At 36.5% G+C, this 16,204-nt stretch overlaps 2 protein-coding genes across 5 annotated transcripts; one reads left to right on the forward strand and one right to left on the reverse strand.

The window, feature by feature from the left end:
• Positions 1-516: 516 nt before the first annotated feature.
• On the forward strand, positions 517-2,253 carry LOC147409345 (protein SOB FIVE-LIKE 5-like). 4 transcript variants are annotated; one of them, XM_086459245.1, is made up of 4 exons: positions 517-1,219; positions 1,316-1,399; positions 1,491-1,560; positions 1,673-2,253. In XM_086459245.1, the coding sequence occupies exons 1-3, from the start codon at positions 860-862 to the stop codon at positions 1,536-1,538; spliced, it is 492 nt and encodes a 163-aa protein (XP_086315371.1). In that variant the 5' UTR covers positions 517-859; the 3' UTR covers positions 1,539-1,560; positions 1,673-2,253. The 4 variants fall into 4 exon arrangements, with proteins under 4 accessions (XP_086315371.1, XP_086315354.1, XP_086315363.1 ...); XM_086459228.1 differs by having other exon boundaries at positions 1,486-1,560; positions 1,673-2,246; XM_086459237.1 differs by having other exon boundaries at positions 518-1,219; positions 1,491-1,576; positions 1,673-2,252.
• Positions 2,254-4,917: 2,664 nt separating this feature from the next.
• Positions 4,918-14,395, reverse strand: LOC147409346 (WD repeat-containing protein PCN-like). Its single transcript, XM_086427867.1, has 11 exons — positions 13,933-14,395; positions 13,697-13,840; positions 10,936-11,239; positions 10,739-10,802; positions 10,461-10,574; positions 10,213-10,375; positions 8,265-8,418; positions 7,425-8,014; positions 6,803-6,984; positions 5,684-5,944; positions 4,918-5,588 (listed from the first exon to the last, which is right to left on the reverse strand). Exons 1-11 carry the CDS (start codon positions 14,098-14,100, stop codon positions 5,273-5,275), a joined length of 2,460 nt encoding a protein of 819 aa, XP_086283993.1. The 5' UTR covers positions 14,101-14,395; the 3' UTR covers positions 4,918-5,272.
• Between the last annotated feature and the right edge of the window lie 1,809 nt (positions 14,396-16,204).

Here is a 16,204-nt window from a genome sequence, read left to right on the forward strand (position 1 = left end):
TACGTACGCACCTCCACGTCACAAATGTAAGAATCTCAGTAAATCAAATGTCACCCCAGCATTAGTGTAAAATCCAAAGACGTCAACGACATCCACTTTCTCTCTCTACTTTTGGCTTTCCGTTCCAAATATTCCCACGTCACGTTCAAAGATTGGATCCTCTACACCAGGGAGTTGTATGGCTACCCAACTCCTGAAATCATTGTAAACTTTCTCTTCTGATACAATCAAATAATCAGCCTGATTAGTGATTACTGTCCATTGTATTTATAAAAAAAAGTACCCGTGGATGATTTCTAAGGCCCCATGATTTAGAAATCACCAATCAAACTAATTCATAGTGTAGGGGTGGTGAGTGGACCCCACACACTTACTTAAAAACCAAAGTATGTAGTTGGTTGGAGACAAAAGGGTCACAGATTACAACTTTCCTGTTCACGGGATTTGAAATAATGGACGTGTACTCGGTTTTGTTTAGAGCGTACACAGTGCCTCGCTGTATTGCATGTGAAGGCGTTGTGGCTCCATCTCTTCTTCCATCCTCTCTCTCACAAACCCACCCTTCACTCACCTACAAAACCAACTCAGCTAAGTTTATTTGATTCATTCATTTTGTGAGATAAATAAGGTAGCAAACCTCAGGACAAAAGTAAGTCTAAGATTTGGTTTTGATTCTGTTGGTTTTTTTTTTTTTCCTCACTCCGCTGTTTCTTCTCTTGTCCTACTTAGAAGGAAAAAACTATTAAGGGCAGACCCATTTCAATCTCATTTAAATTTCATCCAATTCATAACTCTTTGTTCAAAAAAAGTAGTTGAAAGTAGAAAACCCATTTTGGGTTTCTTTGAAGAGAGGCTGAGAATGAGTGGAATGGGCTCAGAATGTAGTAGTGGGTGTGAATCTGGTTGGACTATGTATTTAGACCACTCCTTTGTTTCTCCAAATTCTTACAAGAGAAGTAATGGGTTTGTTGTTGATGAATTTAAAACAAAAGTAGCAAAAGAGGATGATGAAGAGGACTTATCTATGGTTTCTGATGCATCTTCTGGGCCTCCACATTTTCATGAAGATGAGGACTACTTCTTTGATGAAAATGGGTGTTTATGTTCTTCAGCTACTGAATTAGTGAAGAAGAGAAGCAAAAGACAGAAAATCAAACCACAACAACACTCTTCTCTTCTTGATGACACTGCTAGTTCTCCTGTCATTAGCTTTTCCCAGGCAAGTTTAGAGTAAAACACACACTAATTAGGGGAGAAATGTAGAGAAGTAGACTGTTTTTGCATTATTATTAATGGGTTCTTGATGTTTTGGCAGAAGAATTTCACTGCTACCAACCATCAAAGTTCAAGGGAGAATGCCTCAGATTTCTTGCAATCCATCTCTACAACTCATTCCAAGGTACTTGTCTTGCCTTCTCTCTCTTTATGTTTGTTTTTTCTTCCTTAAGACTAATATCTTCTAACTACGATATATATTCTTTATAGGGAAGATCTTCATTCCAGAAGCATTTTGGTTACTTAAAGTCCTCTGTGCCTGAAAAACCAACCTCAGCAAAACATGTAATTGGGTCTTTAGGTTAGGCTTTGACTTAATTTATCTAATAATGTATAAAGGTTCATAGGTACAATGCTTATTAAATCTCTTTGTTTTCTTTTTGTTCTCTCTTCACAGAAGATTTGCAAGGAAGAAAGTGGAAATGAGATATGGTGATATCCTCTATCACTCCAACTGATGCTTCTTCTACTCAATAAGAGATGAGAGGGTTGAAAATAAAAATAGAATTATATCTCAGTGATTCTGTTCCCTTTCTTCTGTCTTTTTTTTTTTCCTCTTTGTCTTGTCAATGCTTTGGGAAATAACCTGAAAGCAAGAAGAAAAAAAAAGAGAGAAATAAATTTATTATGTTATTCAAATTTAATTTCTTGTCATGAGTGATGGTAACAATTGAGGCCAATGGTCTTCTTTGCAGACCTGTCCATGCACACACATAGTTTCAGAAGGTGCCCATGCTCCATCTCTCTCTCTCTCTCTACATTGATCATAAATTCTATATAAAGATTACTAAATAAATTTGATAAAATCAGAGTTTTATACATTATTCTTTAAGATATAACCACGAAAAGATTAAAAAAGAGAGAAGTTCTAATAGAAGAAGCGTCAAGAAACCCAATAGTCCTTTTCAATAACAGGGTGTCTCTGAGACTCAAAGTTGTATTCTCCATTGAAGAGCACTGTCCATATTTGCAGAGAAAGTGGTTGTCATCAACACAGACCATGTCCCAAATCAAAAACCCAATTTTTTTCTACACTTGGGGTTTGCCAGACAAAGCTAAAAACCAATGGGGTGGGTAAATTTGGTAAATCTGGCATTCTAGCATTTACACGTACTAAAGTCTTCCTATGCCATATCACTCTCAGTCTCACTTTACACAAAAAGAAAAAGAAAAAAAGACCAAAAGACTACAACCCTTTGAAGGTTACTTCACAAGAGATATGATCCAAAGAAAACAGAGATAATTAAATCTATTTTGGCTGGTTTTATCCCTTGTTTTTTTTATTGAAAGACTTTATATATGTAGAACCAAATCCCGGAAAGGACTAAGGTTCTGAAAAGACAAGGACCCCAGTGTCCAGTCAAGGCTCCTTAGTCCTTCCTTGTACTCTAAATATTTTTTTAATGAAGTAAAATTCAGGCTTAATCCAAGTGAAAAAATTGGATAAGAGAGTATATAGGATGACGGGTGATGGGCATTTAGATCAGAGTGCAGAGATCAGAAGAAAATGCCAAAGTTAATGTTGGCATATGCTGTATCTATCTTCTCAGGACACTTTCAAGCCCAAAGATCTTGCCTAAGATCTTCCTGACCCAATAGAACATGCCCAAATTAATATAATATGATCTCACAGTCTAATTTTGGAAAGATCCCATTTATTTAAATAATATTTTTATATTTACTCATTATTTATATCTTGTTTTTCCCCTCCTAGACTTGTCTGCTTTGAAGGTGTCATTGGGTAGGTGTCATGCATTATGGGTGTTTTTTTTTTTCTTTTTTCTTTTTTAATTTACTTCATTTATTTTATTAATTTAATCATTCTCTGATAATTCCATGTCTGCTAAAAAGCATTGATAACCGTGATGGGGAAAGAGAAAGAAAAAAAGAATGCATTTGGGAGTTTGGAATGTTCACACCCTTGGCCTCTCTCCTTCATATGAAGACATGTACAAAATCTCAACCAAAGTAACCAAAAAACAAAGGAAAAATAAAGCTAAAAACATGCTAATTAAATATATAGCAATGATGATAAGTATTGTCTCATATAAATGGGAATCAAAATCTTTTAGTCATTCTACCCCTTAATCAAAACACAAGCAATTTTTACTTGTATGAAACCTGCAAATTTTACTTATATGTTAGGTGCAGCTCACATGTACATTGAAACAGTACAGATGCACATGCGTGCACTCTGCCACAATCAACACAGATTCAGCCCCACATTGTACTGATCCATACTAATAGAAGAAAACAAAAAACTTTCGGTACAATTACATCTTTACGCCTTTAAGTGGACATTAAGCAAAGGTCAAAGATCCTAACCTGATTTTCCATTAGAACATAAGACCAAAGTCCAAGTTTCAATATCTAATAATATTTCAGGTAGAGAGCCTTTCGGTTTTTTTTGCTTACAAGAACATTGCCTCAAGACGACATTTTTAAAGCTTGGTGTACGACTAGTAGAATTTTAACACTCTCTAATACACACATACAAACATTAACTAGTGTTTGTATGTCCATGAGAGATGACAACAAACCCCTTTCTCCAGTTTTGAAACTCAGGAATGCATGACAGTAGGAAAAAGTTCCAATATTAATAATGAGATAGTAAATGGAAACGTCGTGGTAAATATCATAGCATTATGCACATGTTTTTGTAGGTTGAGAATGTGATAAATATGGCCTTCAATAGTTTATTAATATGAGATAAATTTGAAAGAGTCAAAAGAAATAGTTTTAACCTTTTATTTCTAGTACAAAGAGATCCATACAAATTGTCCAACAATGGACAAAAACATTTGGAATATTTCGTTTCTGAGCAGAAGAAACATGTTCGAGTAGTGTTCAATCAAATTACGTATTAACAAATATTCGATAGATAGGTCTGAGATTATCAACAAACAAGACTGTCTCTTTAACTTTCTATTATTAGCTTAGACATGCAGATATGTCAATAGGTTCCAATAGATTCTTTAAAGTATAGATCCATTTATTCACCAATTATTTGTTAAGAATCTGCAACTGCTATTGGTTTGATTTGAATAGCATCATTTACTTTGAAAATCTCTTCTTATGAGTTATGACATGAGAGGTTTAACCTCAGTATTATATAACCTAGTAATTAATGAATATCTAATAATAAGATTTAATATTATTTTGTAAATAAGAATGACAATGATATTGCAACAACTCATAAATGGTCAAGTTGATATGTAGTTGGCATAAAATATAACACACTAACATTTTATTGTAAAAAATACCAGGTTTTTCTTCTTTTTTCCAGTTGAGAATTGATTAAAGAAATGGGTCGTGGAGCTGATTTCAAATGGCCGTACTTTACCCTATTGAAGACCATAATTTTGGTAACACTAGAGTACACTCAAAAGAAATGATGTAAAAGAAAACGATGATGTCTTCCGTATGTCTACACATTAGGATTGTACGTGGTGGTGGTGGTGGTGGTGGTATGTCAAAGACCATTCTATTGTCAATCTACAAAAGGCAAAGTGACGAAGGTTGAAACTAATTTTCTGCTTAAAATTCCACGAGGGAGTTTAACTTCAATTTAAAGTAAAATTTTCCAGAATCTTGCTTAAGCTTTCCTAGAACCAATTCACTAATATTTGGAATGAACGAAACTGAACCTTTAAATAAATTTGTACCAACCTGTCATCCGAAGTACAAATACAAAAAACAAGTGTCAACCAAAACAGACAGGTGAAAACTCAAATTGTTAAATGCTGTGAAATAATAAATAAAAAGAAAACTAATGAAACATATTAATTCAAAACTACTAACCAATAATTTAGGCATTATTCTTTTGACCCTCGGGTGACCGACCAACCAGAAAATGGGATCAGGGCAACATTTAAAGTCCCTCATTTGCTGTAAACTAGCCTACAAGGGCAGGCTAGGTCCCAAAAATATGTCTATGAACTGGGCCAGCAACATTTGAAGTCCCTCGTGTGCTGTTAAACTAGCCAACAAGGGCAGGCTAGGTCCCAAAAATATGTCTATGAACTGGAGCATCAAATGTCTGAACTACTTCCCTCCATGGTTTATCTATGGCTAACAAGGTATTTTCTGATAGGTGTCCGACAAATTGAACAGGATCTCTAAAAGCACTAAAATCAAAATTCTTTCTCCTTTCGTGCTTACGTTGTAGAATAAAATCCTTCCTTTTACGCTTCACTCCTGCATTGTTGGATAAATTTCGCCCCTTCTTAGATGATAAATCAAAACCATTTATTAAATCACCGTTGTCTTCATCTTGATCTACTGGCATTCCAAAGTCAATCAAGCACATTGCCCTAAACATAGAAAATCAAGCAAAGGATCACATAAACCAATATTCAAATATCTACACTTATAAACATCGTAAGAATGCAAAGGACGCTGAGCGCACCTGGCACTGTAAATAATAACAGAAGTTGAACTCGAAGAGGGCGGAAAGGAAAGCCCAACCACCTCCCCTGGAAATTCCTGAAATCTTCTGGGTAGAACAGATGTGTGACGCCTTGACCATTCACCCAATTGCTTAGCCTCCACATCAAAAGCATACACTTGATTTACTGAGGTTGTGATGATGAGCACATTGCTATTATTGGGAGGAAACCCCCCAGCAGTGACAGAAGCCCCATCCAATCTGGATATGAACCAGTGCTGCCTGTTTCAACCAAACGTGAACCTATTGCATCAAAAATCGTGCCGAGAGTATATAGAATACAAGAGAGGGAAAAAAAGGGGTAAATGTGTATTAATGATCTATAAAGTTGAGATAATGTCAGACAAGATCGAATGCAATACTCGGCATACCAAGCATAGTGAAGTTTTAGTGAGAAAACAGCATCCAGTGAGAGAAATAATCCACACTTCACACATCAAACCAAGTGAACAAATTTCAGATTCTCAGACATTCTGTGTAATTGTCTAAGTTGGGCTCGTTGGCATCCGTACTCCAAATAATCCTCTCTTTTTTTGCTACAACACATTAAGAACATTTATACAATATAGAACCCATATAAATAATAGTTATTGAGTGTGTGTTGTTAAGTAATAGTAGTAGAGTTAGAAATACAGATTTTTCACTATCCACTTTTCTCTTCTACTTGTTCTTCATTTTCTACTTTGATTGTGTATACTGTATGGAGTTGACAGAAAAAGTTTTGTTCACTCAGCAAACACAACTTTTTCCCTATGAAAATAATTGTGTAAATGTTACATAAGGATTAAGTTAATGGTGTATAATCAAGCTAGAGAGACAGAAATTAAGAAAGAAAAATTGTCTAAGATTTATCAGTTTAGGGCCTGTGATGTATCTGACGATCTGTTTTGCCATCTCTGCAGAAAATTCTCTGTACTCAACTTTCTAGGATTTTTTATTTACTTGCCTGGAAATTCTTTAAGTACACAATACAATTCCATGAAGCTCCTTCAAAAGCATACATATCTGATACTAAGAGCTTCAGATAAGAAAAAAGTAGTAGCATCAATAAAGAAATTTTATAACAGTGAAATTCCTCACCTTTGTATCTCAAGATTAAATAAATATATGTCTCCGAAGCAGTTGACTGCAGCTAGCCACTGACCATCTGAACTGGTAAACATTTTTGTGATGGGAGGCTCAGTAGGTGGTAAATTATCGTCATCCTCCTTCCGGCTAGGTATGAAGGTGTGCAACAGTTCTGCACTTCCCACATCCACGACCTGGAACATAAGAGAAGGGTAAAGTAATGAAAACACAACTTGATCCACAATAAGCCCTTATTTCAATGCAGATAAAGAATAATTTCAAAGTCTTCATACAAGCTACGTGCATAAGTTGGAAAAAATTTATAAACTTGTCTTAATGAATTGTGATACAATCTATAAATAGAGCTTTGACATAGAGAACATATGAAAGGGATCTGAAACTATCATTCACTGGGTCCCACATATTTTATAGTACTGATTTCATCCTACTAGTACATAAATGCCTATCAGACATTATTTGAATCATACCACCAAGTTGACCATAGATTTACCTCACAACAACATGCGAGCTTTACTCCAATATAAAATCCAAGTTCAAATCATGTCCAACGAACTCAATCTAAGTGCTAAATAATAAATAATAAATAACTCAACATATCAGGTGGAGAGCTTACATATATCTTTCTATCATGGCCTGCTATCATCAACCGAGAAGAATCAGAGCTAAAAACCATAGAATGGGCAAATGGTAGTTTTCGAGGTAGCTGCCTTCTATTGACAGACCATGCCTTCTTTCCAACTTCAGAACACTTCAATTCAAACAGGCTAGGCTTCGCATGATCAGAGTATGCAAAGAATGTCCCTGAACAAGAGACGGTGCTACAAACAATCTTCCTAGATGCCTTGCTCTTAACCCGAGCAAGCAATTCTGTGGTTGTGCTCCTCCCAGAACCCTTATCAAGAACAGTGGCATTCTTTATTTGAACACGTAAAATATCCAACGTACTAGAGCACTGAACTAACATTAGAGAAGCACCATCTATTACTGTATTATGCACCAACTGAATGGGCACTCTTTGAGGTGCAGGACAGATATCATGCGGAGCGAACCTGGTGAACTCCTTGGCAGAGTAAGCAAAGAGCTTTGTATCGTCACCAGCCGAGATAAGCATGGGAACTCCCAAATGGGCCCATCTATGATAACTGAAATCGATGGGTTTCTCATGACGACGAACCCTTGTTACCTTTTCATCTGGCAATGAATCTATCAAAAACAAGCACAATATAATTACCAAAGAGAAAATAAATTGAGATGGCATTGTGATATACAACAAAGACATAATAATCGCAATTAGAAGGGGCAATAGGAAGACCAGAAAGGAAGTAAAAGTTTAATATTTGGAAACTCGTGAATTCAGAGAAAACATGGGTTTAGATGAAACTAAATTGAAGAACAGGATTCAGCTAACGACTCAAGCAATCCTGAGGTAGAAAAATATCATGGACAAACCAACCTTCTCTACTGATAGGTACAGCCATTGTCAAGGCCCTGACATCGTGGGTATGAGCTCTTAGATAACCAACATAGACCCATTTCCTTATTAGTTCTGTAGAAGACCTGTTGGTGTGAGACCCAGTTGTGTCACTAGAGAGCTTATATAAGATAACCTACAAGCAAGAGAAATCAAATAATCAATTACTTTTGGTTAAATAGTACATAAAGCCAAAAGTTCTATTGTTCTTTAAATGTGCCAGAGCAGTAATTGATTTCATTCAACAAAAAAGTAGAAGCTTTTTAAGTTTCTGTTTGTACTTTCACCGGTCATCTCAACCACTTCAATTTATAAAATTAGCATTTACTTGTAATAATTTTTATTAAAAAAAGGATCACACCATCGAATATTCCAGAAAAAAATGCAAAAAAATTTCCAAAATTTAATTGGAGCATTAAACAATGATTTCTTAGACATGTAACTACCAACACTACGAGTGCAATACAGCACTTAATCAAGTACACAGGAAGATGTGTTCAACCTACTGATCACAAAGCCTCATGGTCAGAAATGCTGAACTAAAAATTATGCAGTGTGGCTTTGCAAGCTAATGCCTCCACAGCTTCTCAACCTCATGAGCATATTATTCAGCCAATAACTGAGCCAGAGTTATTGAAGGCGAGAACAGCACTCTAGGCAACAAGATGTGATGCCATCTCACTCCCTAACCTTAGGCAAGGCCTCGACATCCATACAAATCAACACAAAACCAAGATGCTCTTACTGAGGGTATCTCAGTCATTTTTTTAAGGTGAAACTCTTAGGGTTACATACCTGTAAACCTAAATACAGAAAAAGAAACCCCGATACAACCCATTTTGAAGATGAAAACGCCCTAAAATCCTTGAATATGTGTGGATTAGTTGTTTTCTAAAACATTTTTTTCCTGAAAAGCCGAAAAAGGAAAAAAATTTGACAATTATATTTATGATGCCAAACGGTCATTTCAATGAAATTATATATCGACTATAATTATAAGTGTGTGTGTGTGTGTATATATATAAAAGACATGCTTACCAATCAAATTAAAAGACAAAATTTTATAAAGACGGTAGTAAGAGAAGCTATGTTTTATAAAGCTGAATGTTAGGTAGTAACAAAGCATCACATTAATAAATTGAGCAGAGAGCGTAACAGAGATGAGAATATTGAGAATTTGAGATGAACAAGTGTAAATCCTAGGAAAGATAAAATTTGAACTGAATGCATTCAAGAAAATACATGAGTAGCTCCACTAGGCGATAACAAAGAGAGAATCAACTCAGGTCATTTGAGCATCTACAACAGCTGAGTACAGCCCCGGCTAGAAGAAATAGAAATATTCAAGTTGAAGGTCCTAGAAGAGTGCGAAGAAGACACAAAAGAACATGGATGGAGATCGTGAAAACACACATGAACTTACTTTCAGTAGCAGAAGGCTGGGCTCTGGAGAGTGTGGAGTGGAGGAACAAGATTTGTTTAGCATACACCAAATCTTTTGGACAAGGCTTTGTTGCTGCTGTTGTACACACACACAAAAAAAAAATCTGGCCAGAGGTGCCCCTAACACTTTTAATTACCTCACAAACACCCAAGTATGATATCAGCAAAACTGCTTGGGATCCCGGACAACATAAAATTTTGTTCAACACCATGACTGGAGAAAGTATTAACTTCATGTCAATGTTCGAATAAAGCATTGGCTTTACACTGCCAGGAAATTTCATAAAATGGCTCATGTGTGATATTGAGAGTTGGAGTTGTGAGTTGAACCTACCCGTTAAATCCTTGATGCAAGAAATATAATTCATAAAGTACTAGGTTTAATTTGGATTTAGATACTTGAATACCATTTTCATACAAGTTCAGTGAACCACCATAAAGAAACAATCAAATGATTTATACTGCTAAAAGCAACCATAATCCATACCTGACCATCAGCACCAGCTGAAAATACCCTGTTATGGCTGGGATCTGCAGCCAAAACATTAACATCACCCTTGTGGAAAGTATGTGCCTGCAAATGGGTTCCATGCTGACTGTCCCAAAACTGAACACTACCGGTACTATCTGCACTAACAAGGGTTCCAGACCTGAAAGCGTCTGAGTTTAATAATCAGAGATTTCAAGTGCTGCAATATTCAAAACCACATCTCAAAAAAAGACTTTCCATTTTACCTTAGTACGAGTAAGGACCATACACAAAGCTCAGGTACACTACCCAAGCCTCCAAGTCCAACCGTTACCCTATAGATCTCATGAGCCGATTTAGAGTCCCAGCATCTTATGAACCTGCAAATATCAATTATTATGTAGGCAAGAAAAGAATCTATTCATAACACCTTAAAGCAAGAACAACAATGGCACAATATATGAAAGAGATGTCTTGTGAGATATAAGTCAATGGAGAAACAAAGAACTCATGTATAATAACATCATCAACAAATCAAACATACCCGTCGCTACTCCCAGAAAATATAAGCTTTGCATCAAGACTCCATGCAACACTTAAAACACGACCTGCCAATTAACCCATAAGCAATGATTTTCTTGGTGACAATCATCATTATCCTATACTGGACCCTATTAGCAAATTTTCTAGATGCAATACCAAGCAACAAAAAGAAAATACTCATAAAAATAGAAATCTTACCACTAACCCTAGGCAATGATCTACTGTATGCTAATCCATCTGAATCAGAGACAGTATATACTCGTACACAACCATCATCGCAGCCAATGGCCACACGTTGATTTTCAACAATTGGTTGCGCATGAAGTTCAGCAGAGTCATCATCATCACTTTCACTAGTTTCATCATCATCATGATCTCCAGCTTTTTTATCCGCATATCCATTAACTGCTTTTCGGGAATTATCTCGTGCAGAGAGTACTGAATCATCTAAGGGGTCTACAGCCATCTGCCAAATTGATACCCCAATTGAATCTAGCAAAATCTGCACAATACAAATAAAGTAAGACAAGTGCCCCAATGATGAATTCACAACCAAATATCAAAATTGTAAGTAACACACCTAAAGAAGAACTATGAAAGAGAATATAAGTATGAACTCTTAAAAACATACAGACCAACACCTTGCTTTCTTATTTTTCGAAGAATAAAAAAAACAGACATGAGACAACCACTGATAAGTATATGCAACTACAAGAAGATCTTCCTTCCATAGTATAACATCTAAATGTAACCTCGTGTAAATTCCTCGGTTGCTCTCGTGTATGATTATTGGTTTTTTTCTTCTTCTGTCTTGTAAGGATAGGTCTTCTCGACCACCTCTATTTTTATCATTTTGATTTCACTGAATTAGCATAGCCAAGGCGAGCGCCTTAGTGTGCTTCAAGCACGCCTCAAGGCAGGGCACACTAAAGGCACCTTAATACATGTGAAGCGAGGCAATGTATGTGAACCATACCAAAACGCACGCTTTGACTGTGCTTCAGTCAAGGCGCATCAGGTGCACATCTCAATAAAAACTGAATAAAATAAATATATTCTATTTAAATAATAAAACAATTTCAGATTTGATTGTTCAATCGTTGCATACACAAAAAATTTATTTGGAAGTACAATTTTTTACTATTAACATTGTTGAATTCTACATTTTGTCATTTTATTCGACCTAGTTCCTTTAGGGCAAAATAAGCACTTAGTCAAATTAGGCCCAATAGGTATAGGGCCAGTCCAAGATAGAGACCACCCCTTTAGAGCCAGGTTAAACAACATGTTGCTGACCTAGTTGTTGCTCTATTGTATTAGCAACAACACGCGTTGCTTGCTAGCTTCTACTTTTTCTTCCTCCTTTCTTCTTGTTCTTCCTCTAATTTTTCTGAATACTTTAACTTGTTTATAAACTCATTAATACATGTTATAATTGTAAAACATCTAGAGCACATCTTTCATTATTTTATTTTATTTTATAAGTTTATAACTATATTATAATTTTATTGTGCCTTACTTCACCCATGCTTGTGCCTTGCGCCTTTTGCTGTTAACCACACTACAATGATTTTTTTCACTTATCCAAAAAATACAACACTGCATCAAGTAAAATAGAGTTATTATTCCCAAGTGAAAACCTTATGTCCATATGAGGCAGCAAATAAGTCAATTGAGAACTTGTGGTTGAAAGTGTTTCCTCGCGCCTTGGCTCTTAGAAACCCATATACTTATTGAATGGATTCGGTATGGGAAAGTAGTATAGTTAGATCTCTGTATGATTTCAATGTATGAAAAGACATCCAAAAGTTCAATATGAAACTTTGGTGGCATTTTTAATTGGACAACGGCCTCAAATAAGTTTCCAACCTTGAATCATCTTATTGCTCCTTATTTAACGTTTGCTCTTTATGCAAGGCTAATGGTGAATTTATAGTCATATTCACAGTAAATTATCGAGATATATTCGGTCCAAGATTATGTGTCTCACTGTTTTCAAGCGTTCAGACATGAGACAAGTTGTTCAGCTAGACCAGTGTCTTGAGGCACAAGGCATAAGCATCAAATGCATAACTATTTTAAGTAAGTACTGTAGCCCAATGCGCATCTGGAGGCATTTTGTGTCTCGTCCTTATGCACATCTGGAGGCATAGGTCTCGCACAAGCACTTGTTTCTTATAGGAATCAGTTGGATTTTTCCAAATCCACCTTTGCTCTTTTCCAAAGTTGATACTCCATAGACTGTATATTCCAAAAGAAAATCCTATGAAGCTTGCTACTATTTATGGTTTGTTGGGGAATTTGGAAAGACAAGAACAGATTCATCTTTGATGACACAGAATTTTCAAATGGAAAACCTTTCATTAGCATTTTAGGCCTCATTTTATTCTGGAGCAAATTATTTAAAGAATTTTGAGGCTTTTTATCTAAGGAATTTATTTGAGGTGGGGAACAATAAGTCGAGAAGAGATGTAGCAAGACCTTATTGCTGTGTTGTTCACATTTGTTTCTTTCCTTTTGTATAGGTAATCACCTTGACCTTTGGGCTTGTACTCTTCCCTCTCCATTATAATAATGAATCTTTATACTTACACACCCAAGAATAAAAACTTCTCCGAATGCTCACATTGAAACTCTAATTAATTTGCTTCCTAGGTAGATACCATCGATAGAGATTTCATATGTTAGGAACATGGGGATTCGTGAATATTCTAGACTTTGGTGCAAATTGCAACTCAATGAACGACCAAATAGCACCATAGATGCATATTTTACAACAATGCAAATGGTATGAACGATTCTCTAATTAGATAAAAGTATAAATTGGTAATATTTGCAGATTGAGAACACACTTTCCTAGTTTTCTTTAAAGCGAACCCGAGTGTTTCCGACATGTTCTACACAACTATCTGAAGTAAAAACATGTTACATAAACATACACATAAAAAAATCATAATACCTTTTGCTTCAAGTCAAAAAGATCCCACTCTGAAATCGATCCATCGATGCTAGACGACAACAACCGACCTAAAGGCATACTTTTCGAACTCGAACGACACCAAACCAACGAAGACACTCTTGAATTAGAATCTCCATGGATCGTCTACACATCAAAACAAACATTTACACTAATGCAAACAACCTAAAACTCGACAAATAACCATAAAAATGTGAAAAGTGGTGTGAAAAATATACCAACTGACAGTGCCAACCAACTGAACCGGGTGAAACGAGCCAAATCTCGAGAGATCCATCTTCGCGAGCTGCAGCGACTTGAGAATCATCGATACTGGTGGCTAGGGCTACGACTGGTGATGGTTTCCAATCGACGGAGCTATTCTTGTGCACTTGGAGCGATTCCATGTGTGATATAGAGTCCTAGAGGAAGAAAACTCGATTCTTCCACCAACACATCGCCATCACTCGAGATAGATATGAGGATTCGAAAACCAGTGTTCGAGTTTTGTTTGATGGATTTGAAACAGTTGAAGGCTAAGCTGTGATTTTCAGTTAGGGTTTAAGCGGCGCAGTTCTTCAGCCCTGGCCACAGGGTTTTGCGTATCAGCCTTTAGGGCAAAATCCTTTCTTTGTTTTTCTTTTTTCTTTTTTCTCTCTCACTCTGTCTCTCTCTCTCTCTCTTCGTCTGCCTATGTGTCTTGATGAGGGGTTCTTTGACTATTTTATGCTCTTTTTAATGATCTGTTAGCTTCGTGGGGTTGGAGGGAATTTCATTCGGTAGCCTCGCCACGTATATCGAGTTGACTCTTCCGAGTCATATCGTTTCTTTAACAAGGCAAAAACCATTCGAATTAATTTAAGGTGAATTAATAGATGCTTATATGTGGTCAGGTTCAAACGACAACCATTTCAACACACGTATAGACAACGTGTTTTGTCTTATATGGGCAAAAATGTTTGGAATGGGCTGATTTTTTGTGAGAATGATCTCTATGGTGAGGAGATCATCCTTGCCAAAAATCAGCTCAGTATGAAACTTCTAGACCGTCCAATTTTTGTTGAAAAATTATAGACCGTCCAACTTTTGTAAATTAATTTTGATGGGGTTACAAGTTGTGGAATGGGATGATTTTTTGCTAGGATGATCCCCTCATCGCAAAGATCATCCTCACAAAAAATCAGCCCATTCCAAACATCTTTGCCCATATAAGACAAACACATTGTCTATATGTGTGTCGCAGGAACCCGACCCATATATATATATATGGGGCGGTTCATGGGACGTCTCATAAACCAGCTGAGAAACAGATGTGTGAGAGTCGTTGGATATGGGAAAAAGAATGGTCAGGATCGGTAGAGACGTCAAGTCGTTTAGTTTATTATAAATGTAATAAATTCCAAATACCTCCCTCTAATTTGTTTTAATTGTTTTTTTTTTAATAAAAGAAATAAACTATATTCTCTCTCTCACTGTCACTGTCTCACATGAATGAAAGAAACTCTCCTCTCTCTTGGGCGACCGGGAGCTACAAGTGGTCTCGTTGATGTTGCAGCAGAGCTCATTGATATTGCAGTAGATCTCTTTAAGGGGATAAGTAGGGATGAAATATTTGGTTTTAGAAAGCCTTCAGGTGAATGACGCCGTGAAACTGCTAATAGGACTTTTCTTGAGCGATCTGGTCTAGATGAAAGTGGTTTTCAGCGTCCACACCCCCAAAGACCCTCCCAATATGGGGATCCAGTTGTTTCAATGTGGTCCTCGGTTGAAAACTCATCCAGAGATTTGGAAGCTCTGCCTGTTGGAAATTTTGATGCAAGTCAGTTACATATGTTTGATGATCCTATTTTTCCATCTAAACATGCATTGACTTCTCTCTTTGGTGACCGTTTGGTTGTTGCAGCGCCACCACCTTTGATTGATTTTTCATCAGGCATGGATCCCTTGAATTTGGTGGGGTAGAGAGGGTCAGGTGATGGTCGGTGGACTAATGATGGTCAACCTCAGGCAAGTGATCAAGCTTCTGCCATTGCACAGGCAGTAGAGGAACAATTCATATCTCAGCTGCCTAATGTGTTTGCTGCCAATAGTTCTCCCATTCAGAGGTCGTTAGAGAACTCAATACCATAAGAGAACCCACAATTAGATGTTCCTGAGTCATATGTTAATAATCAACCACTGATGATAGGTGATAACATTGAAAGTCAACAACATGAAGCCCATAATCAAGAACTTGGTATCGAATCCGCACAACATCAGGATAATCAAACGGTAGAAAGTGATTCATATATTCCCCAATCATCCCATGGACAGGTCAATGTTGAGTCTGTTGCAAGAGAACAAGATGAAGGTTTACAAGTTCAAGAACCTATGTCCATACATCCATATGAGTTGAACAATGTATCAAATGAGAATCTAAGCATGGAAATTGGTGAGGGACATGGCATTCGCAGTGGACAGTTAGAGACAATATAACTTTGATGGGTTTTAATCAAAATCAAAGAAGATGGG

This window comes from Akebia trifoliata, chromosome 2 (genome assembly GCF_017979445.1).
Source record: "Akebia trifoliata isolate Shusen 1 chromosome 2, ASM1797944v1, whole genome shotgun sequence".
NCBI lineage: Eukaryota > Viridiplantae > Streptophyta > Magnoliopsida > Ranunculales > Lardizabalaceae > Akebia > Akebia trifoliata.

Bases quoted from the DNA above. Each gene is read 5' to 3' on its own strand.
- LOC147409345 (XM_086459219.1), top strand. From the start codon at position 860: ATGAGTGGAATGGGCTCAGAATGTAGTAGTGGGTGTGAATCTGGTTGG. The intron at 1,400-1,485 runs GTACTTGTCTTG...TATTCTTTATAG, and splicing joins TCTCTACAACTCATTCCAAG to GGAAGATCTTCATTCCAGAA. The intron at 1,577-1,672 runs GTTAGGCTTTGA...CTCTCTTCACAG, and splicing joins ACATGTAATTGGGTCTTTAG to AAGATTTGCAAGGAAGAAAG.
- LOC147409346 (XM_086427867.1), bottom strand. From the start codon at position 14,100: ATGGAATCGCTCCAAGTGCACAAGAATAGCTCCGTCGATTGGAAACCA. The intron at 10,575-10,738 runs GTATGTTTGATT...TGATATTTGCAG, and splicing joins TTTTCTGGGAGTAGCGACGG to GTTCATAAGATGCTGGGACT. The intron at 10,376-10,460 runs GTAAAATGGAAA...AGACGCTTTCAG, and splicing joins TGGTCCTTACTCGTACTAAG to GTCTGGAACCCTTGTTAGTG.